The sequence below is a fragment of the Muntiacus reevesi genome, chromosome 5, assembly GCF_963930625.1.
Source record: "Muntiacus reevesi chromosome 5, mMunRee1.1, whole genome shotgun sequence".
NCBI lineage: Eukaryota > Metazoa > Chordata > Mammalia > Artiodactyla > Cervidae > Muntiacus > Muntiacus reevesi.
Window position 1 is genome coordinate 96717012 of NC_089253.1, and position 22375 is coordinate 96739386.

At 42.6% G+C, this 22375-nt stretch overlaps 1 protein-coding gene across 1 annotated transcript in view; it reads left to right on the plus strand.

The window, feature by feature from the left end:
• CFAP74 (cilia and flagella associated protein 74) overlaps window positions 1–22375 on the plus strand; it is a 106244-nt gene that overhangs the window by 25207 nt on the left and 58662 nt on the right. The window contains exons 5-8 of the mRNA XM_065937148.1: window positions 20642–20726; window positions 20835–20975; window positions 21225–21323; window positions 22268–22372. Coding sequence (XP_065793220.1) covers window positions 20642–20726; window positions 20835–20975; window positions 21225–21323; window positions 22268–22372 — 430 coding nt within the window. The remainder of the gene's footprint in view (window positions 1–20641; window positions 20727–20834; window positions 20976–21224; window positions 21324–22267; window positions 22373–22375) is intronic.

Sequence of the window (22375 nt, forward strand, 5' to 3'; positions counted from 1 at the left end):
GGTTAGATGTTTAGCACATTAAGTTTTAGCCTGTCTCCTTTCATGATATGAACATTTAGAATTACAAATTTACTCAGTTCTACCTTGAATTCCTTGGTGGCTCAGATGGTAAAGCGTCTGCCTACAATGTAGGAGACCTGGGTTCGATCCCTGGGTTGGGAAGATGCCCTGGAGAAGGAACTAGCAAGTCAGTCCAGTACTCTTGCCTGGAAAATCCCATGGACGGAGGAGCCTGGTAGGCTACATTCCATGGGGTTGCAAAGAGTCGGACACAACTTAGTGACTTCACTTCACCTTGGCTGCACTCAGCTTAATATATGATATTTTCATTATAACTCAGTTGAAAGCATTTTAAAATTTCTATTATGATTTTTTTCTTTGGTCCATGGGTTATTTAGAAATTTATTTCTTATTTTCAAAAAATAGGTGAATTTATAGTTCTATATTTCTTTTTATTCTTCCAGTTTTATTGGAATATAATTGAAATACATCACGTGTAAGCTTAAGGTACACAGCATAATGATTTGATTTATATACGTCATAAAATGATGATAATGACATATTTTGTGAACATCCATATCTCATGTAGATACAAAATTAAAGAAATAGAAAATACTGTTTTCCTTGTGATAACTCAGGATCTACTCTCTTAACAACTTTCATATATAATGTACAGCAGCATTAATTATATTTATCATGCTGTAAATTACATTATTGGTATTTACCTATCTTATAACTCAGCAGTCCCTAACCTTTTTGGCACGGGGACTAGTTTTGTGGAATACAATTCTTCCACGGACAGGAGGGATGCAAGCGATGGGGAGTGGCTGTCAACACAGATGAAGCTTGTTTTACTCTCCACCACTCACCTGCTGTGCAGCCTGGTTCCTAACAGGCCACGGATGGGTACCAGTTCATGGCCCACTGCTTGGGGACCACTGCTGTAACTGGGAGTTTGTTCCTTTTGCCCATCTTCATCCAGTTCCCTTTTCCCCAATCTCCTGCCTCTGGTAACCACAAATCTGACCTCTTTTTCTATGAATTTGCTTGTTTTTGAAGTATAATTGACCTACTTGTGTTAGTTCCTGTTACACGACATGATAATTTATATTTCTATACATTTCAAAATGATCACATAGGAGGTTACCACACAAAGATACTGTGTAGACACTGCTGTGTTCCCCACACTGTGCATTCCATCCCTGTGACTCATTTATTTTGCCACAGGAAGTTTGTGCCTTCCAGTCTCCCTCACCTATTTGTCTCCTCCTCACCCCACCACCCCGACCACCCCTGTTTGTTCTCTGTATCTATGACTCTGTTTCTGTTTTGCATTGTTTGTTCATTTGTTTTGTTTTTTAGGTTCCACATATAAGTGAAATTTTAGTGTTTGTCTTCCTCTTTCTGATTTATTTCACTTAGCATAATTCCTTCCAGGTCCACTCATATTGTTGCAAATTATAATATTTTATTCTTTTAAATGGCTGAGTAGCATTCCCTTAAGTATATATACTACATCTACTTTATCCTCTCACCTGTTTATGGGCACTTAACATTGCTTACATATGTTGGCTATTTGTAAATGATACTACAATGAAAGAAAAGGGTGCATATGTCTTTCTGTGTGTTTAGGTTTTTTTTTCCTTAATAAATACTCAGGAGTGAAATTTCTGGTTCTTATGGTAGTTCTATTTTAAATTTTTGCGGTAATTTCCATACTGTTCTCCGCAGTGACTGCATCAATTTACATTCCCAAGAACAGTGCAAGAGGGTTGCCTTCTCTCCATATTCTGCTGAAATTTGTATATCTTCTTCAGAAAAATGTCTATTCAGATCCTCTGCCTATCTTTTAATCAGGTTGTTCAGTTGATGTTGAGTTGTATAAATTTGTGTATACTTTGGATATTAACCCCTTATCAGAGATATTGTGTGAAAATATTTTCTTCCATTCAGTAGTTGGCCTTTTATTTTGTTAATAGTGTCCTTCACTATACAAAAGTTTTTTAGTTTGATAGTCTCATCTGTTTAGTTTTGCTTTTGTTTCCCTTGCCTGTGGAACAAATCTGAAAAAATATCACTAAGTCCATTGTCAAAGAGCTTATTGCCTATGCTTTCTTTTACAAGTTGTATGGCTTCAGGTCTTACATTTGAGCCTTTCATCCATTTTGAGTTTATTTTTGTATATGATATAGAAAAGTAGTTCAGTTTGAATCTTTTGCATGTAGCTGTTCAGTATTCCAAAAACCATTTGTTGAAGAGGCTGTCTTTCCATCATTGTATATTCTTGCCTCCTTTGTTGCAGATTAATTGCCATGTAAGTGTGGTTCTTTTCTGGACTCTATCCCATTGATCTATGTGTCTTTTTTTGTACCAGTACCATACTGTTTTTATTATTGGAGATTTGGACTACAGTTTGAAATCAGGGAGCATGATTCCTCTAGCTTCATTCTTTCTCGAGATTGTTTTGGCTCTTTGGGGTCTTTGAGCTACCATACAAATTTTAAAATTCTTTATTCTAGTTCTGTGAAAAACACCATTGGTATTTTGATAGGGATTGCACTGAATCTGTAGATTGCCTTGGGTAGTATGGTCATTTTAACAATATTCTTCCAATCCATGAGCATGGTATGTCTTTGCATCTGTTTGTGTCATCTTTAATTTCTTTCTTCAGTGTCTCATAATTTTCTGATTACAGGTGTTTTACTTCCTTAGTTAGTTAGTCCTGGGTGTTTTAGTCTTTTTCTGGTGTGATTGTAAATGGGATTGTTTTCTTCATTTCTCTTTCTGATAGTTTGTTGGTGTATAGAAATGCAGCAGGTTTCTGTGTATTAATTTTGTATCCTGCAACTTTACTGAATTCATTGATGAGTTCCAGTAACTTTTTGGTGGGTTCTTTAGGATTTTCTGTGTATTGTGTCATGTCATCTGCAAATAGTGACAGTTTTACTTCTTCATCTCCAATTTGTATTCCTTTTATTTCTTTTTCTTGTATGACTGGGTTTCCTAGGAGACCCAGTGGTGATAGTGAAGAGTTCTGACAAAACGTGGTCCACTGGAGGCGGGAGTGCAAACCACTTCAGTATTCTTGCTGTGAGAACCCCATTAACACTATGAAAAGGCAAAAAGATATAATACCAAAAGATGGCCCCCCCAGGTCGAAAAATATCCAATATGCTAGTGGGGAAGAGTGGAGGACAATTTCTAATAGCTCCAGAAAGAATGAAGTGGCTGGGCCAAAGTGGAAATGATGCTCAACTGCAGATGTGTCTGGTAGTGACAGTAAAGTCTGATTCTGTAAAGAACAACATTGCATAGAAACCTGGAATGTTAGGTCCATAAATCAAGGTAAGTTGGACATGGTCAAGCAGGAGATGGCAAGAGTGAACATCAGCATCTTAGGAATCAGTGAACTAAAATGGATGGGAATGGGTGAATTTAATTCAGATGACCATTATATCTACTACCGTAGACCAGAATCCCTTGGAAGAAATGGAGTAGCCCTCTTTAGTCAAAAGAAGTGTCCTAAACAGTCTTTTGTATTTTGGTACATTCTCAAAAACAACAGAATGATCTCAGTTCATTTCCAGGGCAAACCATTCAGCATCACAGTAATCCAAGTCTATGCTCCAACCACCGAAGCAGAAGCAGCTGAAGTTGACCGGTTCTATGAAGAACTAACTGTAAGACCTTCTTGAACTAACGCCGAAAACAGATGTGTGTGTATGTGCCTTATAAAGAAGTAATTTATTTTCTTAATTTATATAATTTTTAATTGAAGGATAATTGCTTTACAGAATTTTGGTTTTCTGTCAAACCTCAACATGAATCAGTCATAGGTATACATATGCCCCTTCCTCTTGAACCTCCCTCCTATGTTCCTCCCCATCCCACCCCTTTAGGTTGATGCAGAGCCCCTGTTTGAGTTCCCTGAGACAAAGAACAAATTCCCATTGGCTATCTATTTTACATATGGTAATGTAAGTTTCAAACTGTTGCACAATTGCACTCATCTCATACACTAGTAAAGTAATGCTCAAAATTCTCAAGCGAGGCTTCAGCAATATGTGAACTGTGAACTTCCAGATGTTTAAGCTGGTGTTAGAAAAGGCAGAGGAACCAGAGATCAAATTGCCAACATCCGCTGGATCATCGAAAAAGCAAGAGAGTTCCAGAAAAACATCTATTTCTCCTTTATTGGCTATGTCAAAGTCTTCGACTGTGTGGATCACAATAAACTGTGGAAAATTCTGAAAGAGATGGGAATACCAGACCACCTGACCTGCCTCTTGAGAAACCTATATGCAGGTCAGGAAGCAACAGTTAGAACTGGCCATGGAACAACAGACTGGTTCCAAATAGGAAAAGGAGTACGTCAAGGCTGTATATTGTCACCCTGCTTATTTAACTTATATGCAGAGTACATCATGAGAAACGCTGGGCTGGAAGAAGCACAAGCTGGAATCAAGATTGCTGGGAGAAATATCAATAACCTCAAATATGCAGATGACACCACCCTTATGGCAGAAAGTGAAGAAGAACTAAAAAGCCTCTTGATGAAAGTGAAAGAGAAGAGTGAAAAAGTTGGCTTAAAGCTCAACATTCAGAAAACTAAGATCATGGCATCTGGTCTCATCACTTCATGGGAAATAGATGGGGAAACAGTGGAAATAGTGTCAGACTTTATATTTGGGGGCTCCAAAATCACTGCAGATGATGATTGCAGTCATGAAATTAAAAGATGTTTGCTCCTTGGAAGGAAAGTTATGACCAACCTAGATAGCATATTAAAAAGCAGAGACATTACTTTGCCAACAAAGGTCCGTCTGGTCAAGGCTATGGTTTTTCCAGTGGTCATGTATGGATGTGAGAGTTGAACTGTGAAGAAAGCTGAGCACTGAAGAATTGATGCTTTTGAACTGCGGTGTTGGATAAGATTGGATAAGACTGTTGAGAGTCCCTTGGACTGCAAGGAGATCCAACCAGTCCATCCTAAAGGAGATCAGTCCCGGGTGTTCATTGGAAGGACTGATGCTGAAGCTGAAATTCCAGTACTTTGGCTATCTCATGCGAACAGTTGACTCATTTGGAAAGACCCTGATGCTGGGAGGGATTGGGGGCAGGAGGAGAAGGGGACGACAGAGGATGAGATGACTGGATGGCATCACCGACTCGATGGACATGAGTTTGAGTAAACTCCGGGAGTTGGTGATGGACAGGGAAGCCTGGCATGCTGCGATTCATGGGGTTGCAAAGAGTCAAACACGACTGAGTGACTTAACTGACTGACTGACTAATGTAAGTTTCCATGTCACTCTCTCCATACATCAAACCCTCTCCTTCCCTCTCCCCATGTCCGTAAGTCTGTTTTCTATGTCTGTTTCTCCATTGCTGCTCCTGAAAATAAATTCTGCGGTACCATCTTTTTAGATTCCATATATATGTATCAGTATACAATATTTATCTTTCTCTTTCTGACTTGACTCTATATAATAGGCTCTAGGTTCATCCACCTCATTAGCACTGACTCAAATGTGTTTCTTTTTATGATTGAGCGATATTCCATTGTTTATATGTACCACAAATTCTTTATCCATTCATCTGTCACTGGACATCTAGGTTGCTTCCATGTTCTAGCTATTGTAAATAGTGTTTTAGTGAACATTGGGGTACATGTGTCTTTTTAAATTTTGGTTTCCTCAGGGTATATGCCTAGGAGTGAGATTGCTGAGTCATATGGTGCTTTAATTCCTAGTTTTTAAAGGAATCTCCATACCATCTTCCATAGTGGCTGTATCAATTTACATTCCCACCAACAGTGCAAGAGGGTTTGTTTTTTTCCATACCCTCTCCAGCGTTTATTGTTTGTAGACTTTTTAATGATGACCATTCTCACCAGTATGAGGTGATATCTCATTGTAGTTTTGATTTGTATTTCTCTCATAAGGAGTGATATTGAGCATCTTTTCATGTGCTTGTTAGCCACCTCTAGGTCTTCTTTGGAGAAATGTCTATTTAGGTCTTTTTCCCACTTTTTGATTGGGTTGTTTGTTTTTCTGGTATTGAGTTGTATGAGCTCCTCATATATTTTGGAAATTAATCCTTTGTCAGTTGTTTCCTTTGCTATTACGTTCTCCCATTCTGAGGGTTGTCTTTTCACCTTGTTTGTAGTTTCCTTTAATATGCAAAAGCTTTTAAGTTTCATTAGGTCCCACTTGTTTACTTTTGTTTTTACTTCCATTACTCTAGGAGGTGGGTCATAGAGGATTTTGCTTTGATTTGTGTCAGCAAGTGTTCTGCCTGTGTTTTCCTCTAAGAGTTTTATAGTTTCTAGTCTTACATTTAGGTCTTTAATCCATTTTGAATTTATCTTTGTGTATGGTGTTAGGAAGTGTTCCAATTTCCTTCTTTTACATGTAGCTGTCCAATTTTCCCAGCACCACTTATTGAAGAGGCTATCTTTTCCCTATTGTATATTCTTGCCTCCTTTGTCATAAATAAGGTACCCATAGGTGCATGGGTTTATTTCTGGGTTCCAGCTCACTGATGCGTTCTTCTGCTTCAGATATTCTGCTACTGATTCCTTCTAGAGTATTTTTAATTTCAGTTATTGTGCTGTTTGTCTGTGTATGTTTGCTCTTTCATTCTTCTTGGTCTTTGTTAATTGATTCTTGCACTTTCTCCATTCTATTTTCAAGGTTTTTGATCATCTTTACTATCATTATTCTGAATTCTTTTTCAGGTAATTTGCCTATTTCCTCTTCATTTACTTGGACTTGTGTGTTTCTAGTTTATTCCTTCATTTGTGAAGTATTTCTGTGCCTTTTCATTATTTTTTTTAACTTATTGTGTTTGAGGTCTCCTTTTTCCAGGCTTCAAGGTTGAATTCTTTCTTCCTTTTGGTTTCTGCCCTCCTGAGGTTGGTCCAGTGGTTTGTGTAAGATTTGTGTAGGGTGAGGTTTGTGCTGTTTTTTTTTTTTTTTTTTCCTCTGATGGGCAGGGCTGAATAAGGTGATAATCTGCTGATGATTGGGTTTGTATTTTTGTCTTGTTTGTTGTTTGGATAAGGCATCCTGCACAGGATGATGGTTGGGTGATGCCAGGTCTTGTATTCAAGTGGTTTCCTTTGTGGGAGTTCTCACTATTTGATACTCCCTAGGGTTAGGAGTTCTTTGGTAGTCTAGGGTCTTGGAGTTAGTGCTCCCGCTCCAAAGGCTCAGGGCTTGATCTCTGGCCGGGAAAGGAGATTCCACAGGTGGTTTGTTAAGGCATTAAATGGGATTAAAACAAATACCCATAAATGAGAAACCAAAGATGAACCCCAGACAAATGGCAGTTACAAAGTCAGGCAAATAAGAATTAAAATAATGAAATATGCACATATACATATATACCCGTAAGCAAAATAAAAACAGTCCAACAAAAATAAAGTACAATGGTTGACCAGGTGAATAAAGGAAACCAAAAATGATATCCACCAGGTAAGAGCAAAACTAACTAAAGCACAAACTGGAAAACAAAGCTAAAGCAAGGTGCCAACTGGGGAATAAAGCAATGAAAACAAAACTAACAAATATGGTGAGAAAAATAAAGGAAAGGAAGAAAAGAAAGAATAGAAATGCAAAGTTAAATAGAGGTAGATAAAGAAGATTTATATATATTAAAGATTAACTTCAAGGGGAAAAGAACAGTAGGAAAAGCAAATGAAAGACTAAATGTAGAAAATATAATAATTGGTTTAAAAATTTTTTTAATTAAATAAAAAAGGAAACCTCTATAGAACTCCATAGAACTCTATAGTTAAAGACCAACCTAGAGGCAGAGGTTTATAACAGCAATAAAAAGTGTGACTGGAAAAAAAACTCAAAAGTTTAATTAGATTTCATAGTGCTAATAAATCGACAACTACAACAGATGATAAAAAAAAAAAAGAAAGATTAAAAAATCCAAAAGAAACTACAAAACAAGTCAAAATATAAGAATAATAAATGTTTTACTTAAGTTTCTGCTGTCAGCTTCCTTTCCTTCACTGGGAGTCATTGTCCACCTTGTCTCCCTGGGATGCCCTCCAACACTGTGCTGGTCTCTGGATCCTCTTTGGGGGCATCTCAGACTTTAATCTGGTACTACTCCTGTGTGTTCTTGCCTCCAATGTCCACAGCTATCAGAACTAATGTGTTTTCTTTTGTAGGAGCTTTCAGTGTCCTTTCATATATTCAATAGAAACAGAGTCTGCCTAGTTGATTGTGTAGATTTAATCTGAAGCTTGTACAGCTGGTGGGAAGGTTTTGGGTCTTCTTCCTTAGCCACAGTGCCCCTGGGTTTCAATTGTGGTTTTATTTCCACCTCTGAATGTGGGTCATCCACTGGGGTTTGCTCCTGAGGCTGCCCTGGAGGACTTGGGTTTGTCCCTGTGAGAACCAGGTGTGGAGGTGGTGCAGCTGCTTGGGTTGCAGGGGTTCTGCCAGCACCAGGCATTCAGGGGAGTTAGCAGCTAGGGTATCAGGAAATACAGTGCTCTAGAAGGGTGTTGGGGTCCTTTAATGGACCAGAACCTGGTGGTCCAGAGTTGATGATAAGAAAGTGAAAGAGAAAGAAACTACTATTCTCTGGCTTATGCAGAGAACCAATAAAACCCTAGGACAGGGCTTGTACCACTCACGGAGGCACAGGGCACCCTCTCGAAGAGGTCTTGAAAGTCCGGGCAGGAGAGTGAGCTCGGCAGGTTTCCACGCTCCAGAGAATTAGCTGGAGGGAGAGAGAGAGAAAGAAAGACACGGGGACCCAAGTCTCTGGTGGAGCAAGGGTGTTTTAATGATCTTTATGTGAGTATATATAGGCTGTTGTACAAGGAATTTCTTTTGACATTGATAAAGATCAGAAAACCAAACATACAACAGCCATTATCAAGGGAACAAGGAATTAACAATGGTCATAAGATCAGAAGACAATCCATATCTCAAGAAAGAGGGTTGTGACTAAGCAGTTTTGTCCTAAGGAGAATGTTTACTGAAGGAAATCCATGCATGTGTCTCATCCTATGACCTCAGTCCTGGGAGCAGCATGCCATTGCACTCGTTCCTGTTACTAGGAGCTGATAAGGAACAGAGGATTTATGAAAGACAGAAAACAGCCCACAGGAATCCTCCTGTCAAACGTTCTCTAACAGAAGGGTATGGCAACCAGTATTGGACAATACACTCCAGTATTCTTGCCTGGAGAACCCCACTGACAGAGAAGCCTAGCAGGCCACAGGGTTGCAAAGAGTTGGACACAACCCAAGCAACCCTGCATGCATAGACGCAAGACTTTTTTTGCCTGTGGCAGTTCTGCCCCAGTGAGGGTTGAGCGTGAAGGTGGCACAGCTTCTTGGGTTGCAGGGATCCTGGCAGTGCCAAGTGTGCAAGGACACAGACTGCTGAAGCTGCAGGGTTATGGCCCTATCAGAGTCTTTTTTTTTTGAGCATCTGGTAGCTGGTGATCAGAAGGCCTCTTTGCCTAATCTTTCTCTGTAGCCCCGCCCATTCAGGCACTTAGAGGGATCCCTTGCCTGGGGTCCTTCTCTGTTGTTCCATGCTTCAGGCACTGAAAGGGGTACTCTGGGTGGGGTCCTACTCTGCAGTTTGGTGCCTCAGGTGCTTGATTGGACAGCCTCTCTATTGTTCAGCTGCCTTTGCTGGCCTGTGGTAAGAAAGAGGCTAGAGTAATGGCTCCACCCCCTACACATGACTCTACAGTATCACCTTACTTCCATGTCTGCCTGGCTTTCCTCCAAAGGCATTTCCCACCACAATCTCCTCCCTCACTTCCCTTTGGCTCATCTCTCTGCAGTCAATAGCAGGCCTCACCTTGGGATTGCTCCACAATCCCTACGCCCCAGCTCCCAGGCGCTGCACCTTCTAGAGGACCTGCCCCCCTGTCTGGGCTATGTATGGCTGCGGCAAGAACTGTCTGATTCTCATTCCATTTAGGCTGTCACAGATCAGCTGTTTCACTCTCAGCCTTAATAAATGTTTCTCCTCTGACTCAGACAATTGCCCCGATGTGGGGGTTCGACCCCTTCTTCAGTTCTCCCACCCACCGAGGGCAGGTCCAGTCCTGCTAACACTCCTGTTTTTCCCCCTAGTTCCTTCCTCCTACCGAGTTTTGCGTGGTTCTATATATTCTTTTCGACTGGTCAGGTACTCCTGTCCGCTCTCAGCTGGTGCTCTGCAAGCCCTTCTGTGTCTGAAGGTGTATTCCAGATGTATCCATGGAGAGAGATGAATACTCCTCCGCCATCTTGTTCCTCCCCAGATGTTCTTTTCATCACAGGGGACTGGAATGCAAAGTAGGAAGTCAAGAGATACCTGGAGTAACGGGCAAATTTGGCCTTGGAGTACACAATGAAGCAGGGCAAAGGCTAACAAGTTCTGTCAGGAGAACACACTGGTCATAGCAGACACCCTTTCCAGCAACACTAGAAACATCTCTACCCATGGACATTACCAAATGGTCAATGCCAAAATCAGACTGATTATATTCTTTGCAGCCGAAGATGGAGAAGCTCTGTATAGTCAGGGAACACAAGACCTGGAGCTGACTGTGGCTCAGCTCATGAGCTCCTTATTGCAAAATCCAGACTTAAATTGCAGTAAGTAGGGAAAACCATTAGGCCATTCGGGTATAACCTAAATCAAATCGCGTATGATCATACAGTGAAGGTGACAAACAGATTCAAGGGACATATGGTCGACACAGTGCCTGAAGAACTATGGACAGAAGTTTGTAACGTTGGACAGGAGGCAGTGACCAACATCATCCTAAAGAAAAAGAAGTTCAAGAAGGCAAAGTGGTTGTCTGCAAGGCCTTACAAATTGCTGAGAAAAGAAGAGAAGCAAAAGGCAATAGAGAAAGGGAAAGATTTACCCATCTGAATTCAGAGTTCCAAAGAATAGCAAGGAGAGATGAGAAAGCCTTCTTCAATGAACAATTCAAAGATATAGAGGAAAACAGTAGAACGGGAAAGACTACAGATCTCTTCAAGAAATTTGGAGTTATCAAGAGAAACTTTCATGCAATGATGGGCACAATAAAGGACAGAAATGGCAAGGACTTAACAGAAGCAGAAGAGATTAAGAAGAATTGGCAAGGATACACAGAAGAACTATACAAAAAAGATCTTAATGACCCAGGTAACCATGATGCTGTGATCACTCACCTAGAACTAGACATCCTAGAGTGTGACTTCAACTGGACCTTAGGAAGCTTTACTATGAACAAAGCTGGTGGAGGTGATGGAATTCCAGCTGAGTTATTTAAAATCCTAAAAGATGATTTTGTTAAAATGCTGCACTCATTTTAACTGACAGCTGACACAAATGTCAGCTAATTGGGAAAACGCAGCAGTGGTCACAGGTCTGAAAAAGTTTTTTCATTCCAATCCCAAAGAAGAGCAATGCCAAAAAATGTTCAGACTACCATACAACTGCACTGATTTCACATGCTAAAATGAAGGTAATGCTCAAAATCCATCAAGCTAGGCCTCAGCAGTATATGAACTGAGAACTTCCAGATGTACAAACTGGGCTTAGAAAAGACAGAGAAATCAGAGATCATATTACCAGCATTTGTTAGATTATAGAGAAAGCAAGGGAATTCCAGAAAGATATCTACATCTGCTCATTGACTACACTAAAGCCTTTGACTGTGTTGTTTTGTTCAGTCGCTAAGTCATGTCCAACTCTGCAACCCCATGGACTGTAGCACACCAAGCTTCCCTATCCTTCACTATCTCCCAGAGTTTGCTCAAATTCATGTCCATTGAGTCAGTGATGCTATTTAACCATCTCATCCTCTGCTGCCCCCTTCTCCTTTTGCCTTCAGTCTTGCCCGGCATCTGGGTCTTTTCCAGTGAGTCAGCTCCTTCACACAGACGGCTAAAGTATTGGAGCTTCAGTTTCAGCATCAGTCCTTCTAATGAGTATTCACATTTATTGATTTGTGGATACTGAAACATCCTTGCATCCCTGGGATAAATCCCACTTGATCGTGGTGTGTGATCCTTTTAACATATTCTTGGATTCAGTTTGCTGGTATTTTGTTGAGGATATTTGCATCTATATTCATCAATGATACTGACCCATAATTTTTTGTGTATAATGTCTTTGTCTGGTTTTAGTATTAGGGTGATGCTGGCCTCATAGAATGAGTTCAGAAACATTCCTTCCTCTGCATTTTTTTGGAATAGTTTGAGAAGGATAAGTGTTAACTCTTCTCTTTAATGTTTGGTAGCATTCACCTGTAAAGCCATCTGCTACTGGAGTTCTGTTTGTTGGCAGTATTTTTTTAAATAGCTTTTTGTGGAAATCTCTTATGGTGCTTCGTATTTCTGTGATGCCAGTTGTAACATTTTTTATTTTTTTTTATTTTACAATTTTTAGAATTATTCATTTACTTATTTATTTTTGGCTGCATCAGGTCTTAGTTGCAGTGCACAGGCTCTTCATGGTGGCACACAGGCTTCTCTCTAGTTGCAGTGCATGGGGTCCAGCATGTGGGCTCTATAGTTGGGGTGCTCAGGCTTAGTTGCCCAGCAGTATGTGGGATCTTAGTTCCCTGACAGAGATTGAACCCACATTCCCTGCATTGAAAGTCAGATTCTCAACCACTGGTCCACCAGGGAAGTCCCCTAATTTTTATGTTGAAGTATAGTTTATTTACTGTGTTGTGTTAGTATCAGGTTGTAAAACAAAGTGATTCAGATATGCATATATCCATTCTTTTCCAGATTATTTTCCCATATAATTTTTTACAGAATATTGAGTATAGTTCCTTGTGCTATATAGTAGATTCTTGTTAATTGTCTATTTTACATATATTATTGTGTGTATTTTAATTCCAAACTCCTACTTTATCTCTTCCTGCCATGTTTCCCCTTTGGTAACCATAAGTTTGTTTTCAAAGTCTGTGAGTCTGTTGCTATTTTGTAAATAATTTCATTTGTATTGTATTTTTTTTAGATGCCACATATGAGTGAGAACATATGATATTCGTCTTTTTCTGACTTACTTCACTTAGAATGGATGTCTCTAGGTCCATGTCACTGCAAATGGCATTATTTCATTCTTTTTTTAAAGGCTGAGTAATATTCCATCATATTCTTTTTCCATTCATCTGTCAATGGATCATTAAGGTGCTTCTATGTCTTAGCTATCGTATATAGTGCTGCTATGAACACTGGGATGTATGTATCTTCAAATTATGGTTTTCTCTAGATAGATGCCCACCAGTGGGGCTGCTGGATCACATGGTAGCCATATTTTCAGTTTTTATGGAACTTCCATACTATTCTTCATAGTAACTGTACCAATTTACATTTCCACCAACAGTGCAGGAGGGTTCCCTTTTCTCCACACCCTCTCTAGCATTTATCATTCGTATGCTTTTTGATGATGGCCATTCTTAACAATGTGCGGTGATACCTCATATAGTTTTTGATTTTCATTTCTCTAATAATCAGTGATGTTGAGCATCTTTTCATGTGTTTGTTGGACATCTGTATTTCTTCTTTGGAGAAATGTCTATTTAGGCCTGCCCATTTTTTTATTGGGTTTTTTTGTAGGGTTTTGTGTGTGTATGTGTGTGTTGTTCTGGCCATGCTGCCAGCGTGCAGGATCTTACTTCCCTGACCAAGTGACCAGGGATTGAACCCGTGCCCCCTACAGTGGAAGCACAGTGTCCTAACCGTTGGACTGGAAGGGCGCTCCCCTATTGTTTGTTTTTTATATTGTGCTTCATGAGCTGTTTGTACATTTTGGAGATGAATGCCTTGGTTGCTTCATTTGCAAATATTTTCTCCCATTCTCTGAGCTGTCTTTTCTTTTTGTTTATGGTTTCCTTTTCTGTGCTGTGCAAAAGCTTTAAAGTTCAATTAAGTCCTATTTGTTTATTTTTGTTTTTATTTTCATTACTCTAGGAGGTGGTTCAAAAAAGATGTTGCAGTTTGTGTCAAAGAGTATTCTGCCTGTATTTTCCTCTAAGAGTTTTATAGTATCCAGTCTTATATTTAGGTCTTTAATCCATTTTTAATTTATTTTTGTGTGTGGCATGAGAGTTCTAATTTCATTATTTTGCATGTAACTGTTCAGTTTTTCCAGAACTGTTTATTGAAGAGACTGTCTTTTCTCCATTGTATATTCTTACCTCCTTTGTTATAGATTCAGTTCAGTTCAGTTCAGTTGCTCAGTCATGTCCAACTCTTTGTGACCCCATGAATCGCAGCATGCCAGGCCTCCCTGTCCATCACCAACTCCCGGAGTTTACCCAAACTCATATCCATCAAGTCGGTGATGCCATCCAGTCATCTCATCCTCTGTCGATCCCTTCTCCTCCTGCCCCCAACCCCTCCCAGCATCACGGTCTTTCCAAATGAGTGATATTTTCCACTCTTTCCACTCTTTGCATGAGGTGGCCAAAGTATTGGAGTTTCAGCTTCAGCATCAGTCCTTCCAATGAACACCCAGGACTGATCTCCTTTAGGATGGGCTGGTTGGATCTCCTTGCAGTCCAAGGGACTCTCAAGAGTCTTCTCCATGGAGAAGGAAATGGCAACCCACTCCAGTATTTTTGCCTGGGAAATTCCATGGACAGAGGAGCCTGGTGGGCTACAGTCTGTGGGGTTGCAGAGTCAGACACGACTGAACACACACACACCACGCCCCCACCCCTGTCTACTTTTATTCCTGATCAGACTGTTAGCCTCTGCAGGGACTACTTTTGGAACCTCATCCTCAGCTTCCTCAGGTCTGCCTTGGAAGTGTTGCTGGTGCCCGCTTGGGAACCCAGATGCCTCTGCTTCGCAGCACTCTCCTGGCAGGGCACAGGGAAGCAGCAGGTGGCCATGCACTCGGTTTGCTCCTGGACTGGCTCCCATGGGATTACTATGTCTTCTCCATGTCACCTTCAGTGTGGAAGCCTCTTCAGCCCTTCCTCTAAGCTGAGGTTCACCTCTCTGAAAGAGGAGCTTGGGCATTGCTGAACTATGTCGACCTCTGCAAAAGTAAGATGCATTTTCTCCTGAGGTCTGTGGCAGTCAGCTCCCAAATGAAGCTTATTTAATAAAGGAATTAGTTCCAATTGAAAAAAAAAAAAAAGTCTTCTCCAACACCACAGTTCAAAAGTATTAATTCTTCAGCGCTCAGCTTTCTTCACAGTCCAACTCTTACATCCATACATGACCACTGGAAAAACCATAGCCTTGACTAGATGGACCTTTGTTGGCAAAGTAATGTCTCTGCTTTTTAATATGCTATCTAGGTTGGTCATAACTTTTCTTCCAAGGAGTAAGCGTCTTTTAATTTCATGGCTGCAATTACCATCATTAACCATAAATGCGTGAGTTTATTTCTGGGCTTTCTATTCTGTTGCATTGACTTGTATTTCTGGTTGTAACTTTTTTTTTACTTCTGATTTCTAGGTTTGAGCCCTCTCTGTTTTCTTCTTGATGAGTTGCCCTCAAGATTTATCAATTCTGTTTATCTTTTCAGAGAACCAGCTCGGTTTCATTGATATTTTTTATTTAAGTCTCTATTTCATTTATTTCTGTTCTGATCCTCATGATTTCTTTCCTTCTGCTAAATGGGTTTTGTTTGTTCTTTCTCTAATTGCTTCAGTTGTGTGTTTAGGCTGTTTATTTGAGATTTCTCTTGTTTCCCAAGGTAAGCCTGTATGTCTATAAACTTATATCCTATTACTGCTTTTGCTGCATCCCACAGATTTTGGATTTTGTTGGTTTGTTTTCATTTGTCCCTAGAAGAAATTTTTTATTTCTTCTCTGATTTCTTCAGTGATCCATTTGTTGTTTAGTAGTGTATTGTTTAGCCTCCTCGTGTTTGTGTTTCCCATGGTTTTTTCCTTGTAGTTGATTTTTAGTCACATAGTTTTGTGGTCAGAAAGGATGCCTGTTATGAGTTAAATTTTCTTAGATTTGTTGAGACTTGATATGTGGCCTATCCTGTGATCTGCCCTAGAGACTGTTTTTTGTACACTTGAAATTATTTGCTATTTTTGGATGGAATGTTTTATATAGATCTATTAAGTTCGTTTGGTCTAATGTGTCATTTAAGGTCAGTGTTTTCTTATTGATTTTCTGTCTGGACGACCTGTCCATTTATGTAAGTGGGGCGTTAAAGTCCTCCCTTACATTAATTATTATTGTGTTACTATCAGTTTCTCCTTTTGTGTTTGTTACTATTAATACTTGCTTTATGTCTTTAGGGGCTCCTATATTGGGTGCATATTTGTTTACAATTGTTAATCTTCTTGGTTTGATCCTTCGATCATTATGTAGGGTCCTTCTTTGTTTCTTTTTTTTTTTTTTTTTATAATATAAACAGTAGTTTTATTTATTTTTTTTTTTTAAATATTATTTTATTAGTTGGAGGCCAATCACTTTACAACATTTCAGTGGGTTTTGTCATACATTGACATGGATCTTTGTTTCTTATAACAGTCTTTGTTTTAAAGTCTACTTTGTCTGATATAACTATCGATAACCCAGCTTTCTTTTCATTTCCATTTTGCATGGAATACCTTCTCCCATCATGTCTTTCAGTCTGTATGTGTCTCTAGATCTGAAGTGAGTCTCTTGTGAAGTGAAAGTCTCTCAGTTGTGTCCAACTCTTTGTGGCCCCATGGACTCTACCCTGCCAGGCTCCTCTGTCCATGGAATTCTCCAGGCAAGAATACTGGAGTGGGTAGCCATTCACTTCTCCAGGGGATCTTCCCAACCCAGGGAGCAAACCCAGGTCTCCCTGCATTGCAGGTGGATTCTTTACCATCTGAGCCACCATGGTAGCCCAAGAATACTGGAGTGGGTAGCCTATCCCTTCTTTAGGGAATCTTCCCATCCCAGGAATTGAACCAGGGTCTCCTGCACTGCAGGTGGCTTCTTTACCAGCTGAGTTACCAGGGAAGCTCTTTACTGGAGTGGGTTGCCATACCCTCCTCCAGGGATCTTCCCAACCCAGATATTCCCAACTCAGGGATCAAACCCAGGTCTCTCTCATTGCAGGCAGATTCCTTACCATCTGAGCCACCAGGGAAGCCCATGAATACTGGAGTGGGTAGCTTGTCCCTTCCCCAGGGAATCTTTCCAACCTAGGAATTGAACTGGAGGCTCCTGCATTACAGGAAGATTCTTTACCAGCTGAGCTATGAGGCAGCATATATGTGGGCCCATTCAGTTACTCTGTGTCTTTTAATTAGGGCATTTAGTCCATTTGCATTTAAAGTAGTTACTGATAGGTATGTGCTTCTTACTATTTAGTTAGTTGTTTGAGGGCTGTGTTTTTAGTTCTATTTTGTTCTTTTCTTCTTTTGTTCTCCTCTCTTATGATTTGATGAATATCTTTAGTGTTTTCTCTGGATTCCTTTCTCTTTTATATGTGTGTATCTATTACAGATTTTTAGTTTGTGGTTACCATGAGACTCATATATAGCAGTGTGTATATGTGTGTGTTAGTTGCCCAGTTGTGTCTGACTCTTTGCAACTCCATGGACTGTAGCACACCAGGCTCCTCTGTTCATGGAATTCTCCAGGCAAGAATACTAAGTGGGGAGCCATTCTCTTCTCCAGGGGATCTTTCTGACCCAGGGATTGAACCTCAGTCTCCTGTATCACAGGCAGATTCTTTACCACTTGAGCCACTAAGGAGGCCCAGATGTGTGTGTGTGTGTGTGTGTGTGTGTGTGTGTGTGTGTGTGTGTATATACATGCCACTGGTGGGTGGGACTGAAGCATCCCAAACTGATGCTGGCCTGCAGGTAGTGGGACCAGATCCTGGGGTGGCTGGCTGAGGTGTCTTGGAGCTGATGTTGGCCTGCAGGTGGGCAAGCTGGGTCCTGACATGGCATGGTGTAGGGCTGTGGTAGTTCTGGTCTGGCATCTGCCCATTGGAGGGGAGGGCTGGGGCCCAGGGCTTCCAGAATTGGTGTCAAGCCAATGGTGGTCCTGGCAGTAGGGCCTGGGGGTCCTGGAGTAGGTGTGACAGCTCACTGGTGTGCGGGCCGGGTCTTGGCACTGATAAGCCGGAGGGAGGAGTGTGACGTGGCACTCGCTGCCCTGTGTCCAAATGTTGGAACCAGCTCCCCAAGAACAGCTGCCAGCAGCGTCCCTGTTCCCATGGTGAGCTGCCCGCACCTCTGGCCTCTCCAGGAGGTTTCCTGAGGTCAGCAGTGGGTCTGGCCCAGGCTCCTGTCAGTTTCCTGTTTCTGCTTGGGGCCCCAAGTGTGTGGGACTTTGTGCAAGTCCCCTAAGAGCAGTGTTGCTATTCCCGCAACCCTCTGCCTCTCCCAAAGGGAAGTCCATGCTGACCTTCAAAGCAGATGTCCAGGGGCCTGTCTTCCTGGTGCCGACTCCCAGGATGGGGAGCCTGACATGGGGCTTGGACCCCATTCCTTGGGGAGAACCTCTGCAATTATGATGGTCCTTCAGTTTGGGGTTCCCCCCAGGCGTGGGTTTGATGCACCACGACTTTGCCCCCACCCCACCCATTGAGGGTCTTCCTTTACGTCTTTGATTGTAGACCGTCTTTTCTGCTGGTCTAATCCTTACTTGTCTGTAATATTCTAGGTGTGAGACCTTCTTCAGATCTGTGTACTGCAGATAATTTCTCATATTCTGTGGCCTCTCTTCATCTTCATCTTCTTAATGTCTTTTTAGAAGAGAAATGGTTAATTCTTTGAAATCCAGTTTTTTTTTCAATGTTTTTTAAATCCATCTCTGTACTTTGTAAACTTTTTGCAGCTGATTTTGCCCCAGGATGGAAGAAGATGAGAAGCTTTTGGATGACAAGCCGCTCGTGGAAGACGGTGATTAAAAAGGGTCCCCTCACAAAGAACATACATTTCACAGCACAGAAGGCACAGGGTGGGCTTGATAGGGGCCCTTTAATTCCCCTTTTTTCACAGAAACTACGTTTTTTTAAGCTCACATTTTTCTCGAAAAGGCAGCCTATAGTATTCTGTCTTTAATTGGAGGAAGGGTCCGTGTGGCTGAGACCATGAAGGTGGCGACTGTGGTTTCCAGCGCCTCTGTCGAGGAATCTGGTGCCATGTTTACTCCAGTCCTTTGAATGTGATCTGCTCTTGTTTTATTTTCCTGGAAACTTTTGGATAAAAAAAAAAAAAAGTCCTATGATCTGCAATTCCTCTAAGATGTGCTTTGGTTTGGGCTAGTGCTGGACACCAGCAGGATAGCTTTACAGGGACACTGATGTCCCTGCCCCCCTAGGACCCACCTCCATGCCTGAGAGCCCCTGCCCCTATGCTATGCTGCCTTCTCCCTCTTACTGCCCCCCGTCTCATGACTGTAGATTCATGCCTTTCAGAACTTCTTTTCAGTCATTTTTGCTGAACTTTAATGGACTGGAGATAAGCCGTGTTTTGCTGGAAATTGGCAGTGATTCTCAAAGGCAATAATTCTCATACTTTTTTGTCAGGAAACTCCATTATATTCCTAAAAAATTACTGAAGACCCAAAGAACTCTGGTTTACATCAGTTATACCTTTCAATGTTTACTGCATTAAGAACTAAAGCTAAAAAAAAAATTTATTTACTCACTTAAAATAGCAGTAATGAACCTGCTGGGTGTAGCATGCAGAGCCTGGCCTAAGAGCAGATGTCTGCCTCTCACTAGTCTGGTGTGGTGTCCTGTGTCATATGGCCTCTGGAAAACTCTGAAAGGTTGTTGCTGAGCTGTGAAAGACGCCAGGATTCTTGGCCTCCGGAGGAGAGGAATTTAATCTGGGCCCAGTGACAAGGCTTGATCGCTCAGAGCGTTTGTGTAATACCATTTTATTAAAGTATAAAAGAGATAGACAAAGCTTCTGACATAGACATCAGAAGGGGGCAGAAAGAGTGCCCCCCTTGCTAGTTTTAACAAACTGTTTTATGTCTGTTAGAAAGGTATTAATCAGATAAGAGAGACACACCTCAAGGCTGAGGGAGTTTCACCAGGCCCCTCTCCCACAACACGCATTTTTGAGATAGGACAGCCCGAAGTGTGTCCTCCCCCCAGCCATAAAACAACTGATATGAATACTGGTGTGTTGAGCTACTATCAGTCCAAGGTTTGAGAAAAGAAAAAAGTTAGTCTTAGGTGGAACCATTTTGAAGAAAGGCAAATTCCAAAACAAATACATAGTTTCATTAACATAGTTTAAGAAAAACATTTACGTAAGAAAAACTCATTGGTTAGCTCAAGGTTTGAGAAAAGTTAAGTTCAGGTGGAACCAGGTGTCATCATGGCAACACAGAATTTTAAGAGAAACCTTTTAATTTTGTACAGAGAAGGAAAAAAATCTGATACTTGTAGTTTGTTTCCTCCTGCTGCCTAAGGGAGAGATAAAAATGTCTGACACTTACAGTGTATTTCCTCTGTTTGGAGACCCCTGTTACCCTGTCAACTTCACGCCACACTCACCAAGCTCAGGGTGGAAGAGACACGTAGTGTCTTGCTATTGTTATGAAAATAGCTTTGAAGTGCTGACCCCTAGAAAGGGTTCCCTGGGCTACGTTTTGAGAACCGCTGCACCTGTCAGGATTTATCCAGGAGCCTCAGGCTTGAGGGTCTCCATCTGCTTTCTCCCGCCTGCCGTCTAGACACAGAGGAGCTGGAGGACCCGGAGTTTGTGCTGGACTGTGTCCCAAGGGAGGCTGAGCAGAAGGCCGGCCTGGGAAGCTCCTGGTAACTGACCCGGGTGAGGACAGGGTGAGGGGACCTCTGTGTTCTGGACAGTACAGTGGGGGGACATGGCCCCCACACAAGGGTGGCAGGTGTCCTTTCCGCATGAAGTCCAGGAATAGAGCAGAGCAAGGACAAGCAGAAGCTGAGGTTGACAGCCCAGGAAAAAATGCAGGCCTCCCAGCTGCGCAGGGACTTGAGACACCTGGACCAGCTGCATGAAGAGAAGGACCTTTTCATCCAGAAGACAAGGTGAGTGGGCCAGTTGGTCCCCTGCCGCGGGCTGTGAGGGTGCCCTGGCCATGGGGGTTCCCTGCCCTCCACTCCTATCTGACAAGCAGTGACACTGCCGTGTGGATGACATGAAACTTCATTCCTGAATGTGTGAGATGGAGGAGGAGAGGCTATGTCAGCCGCCCTGGGCCTGTCCCACTCAAGGAGAGAGAGACTGAGGCCTGGGGTACGCGGGACCACTCACCCTGGTTCTCGCTCAACTTCCAGGGGGGAGCTACGTGCCTGTCGCAGGAGGATGGAACTCCTGGTCAAGCAGCAGGAGAGCGTGGCTGCTGAGATGGCTGTGGAGAGGGCAGCCAACAACATGTAGGTCGGAGGTTAGAGGTGGGCCTTTGGGGCCAGTGTGTGAGCAAGGAGCTGTGTCCACCCAATTGTTACCCACATCTAGTGCCCGCTGCACCTGGGTGGCAAGGGAATGGACCCATCTCCTGCCCTTGTGGGAATCTGACAGCTGCAGCAGACACCAGGAGGCAGGTGGCCACGACCCAGGAGGGTGATCACTTTGATACAGGTGTCCAGGGGGCCCTCCCTGAGAAGGTGACCCACAGGCTGGGACCTGAGTGATAGAAACAGCAGCCACATGGCCCTGGAGCAGGAACACCAGGTTGGGCTAGGTAGGGGTGGGGAGGAGCATCCAGCACAGGGCCCCAGATGGCACCAGGTCACCGGCCTACAGACCAGAGCCATCTGGTCAGTGTCACTCAAGGCCATTCTCATAGAGATGACCCCATCCACTTCTGCCCTTAGAGGGGGTATTTAGGGGCAGGGGTGGTGTATCTGTGTGTCTTATGCCGTCCCGACCCACCCCATTCATCAGAGCATAACTGGGCTCAGATGACTGGGGGTCAGAGGGACTTGAAGTAGAAATTTCAAGGGGATTTCTTGAAGCGACCCCCCACCAAGGGGGGCTTGGCCAAGGGGGTCTCTCGGTGGCTTTTGTCCTCGAGATGCTTCTGGTTGGCAAGTGAGTATGCTCAGTCCTTCCTGGGCCAAAAGCAGGCTGGGCCTGCTGCTCTGAGGATCTGGCTCAGGAGCCAGCTCCCCATCCTTGTTAGAGGGGCCAGCGGAGCCGGTAAAGTCAGCGTGGTCAGATCAGTGAGGGTAGGCCCAGTAGAAGCCTGCCTTCGGCCACATTTCTGCCCACCCCGCTGACCACTCATCTCTTGCAAGTGAAAAATCAGGTGAAGGCATGGCTGGCTGGGGGCTGGCATCCCCAAGGCCCTGACTGCCGCTGTCCCTGCGGTCCCCAGGGCTGCCTTGGGACGCCTGGAGGCAGCGTTGCAGCGCTTGTGCTCGGAGCTGGAGAACGAGCGGGACCTGCAGGCGCGGATGACGGCGGTGCTACAGCAGAGCGAGTG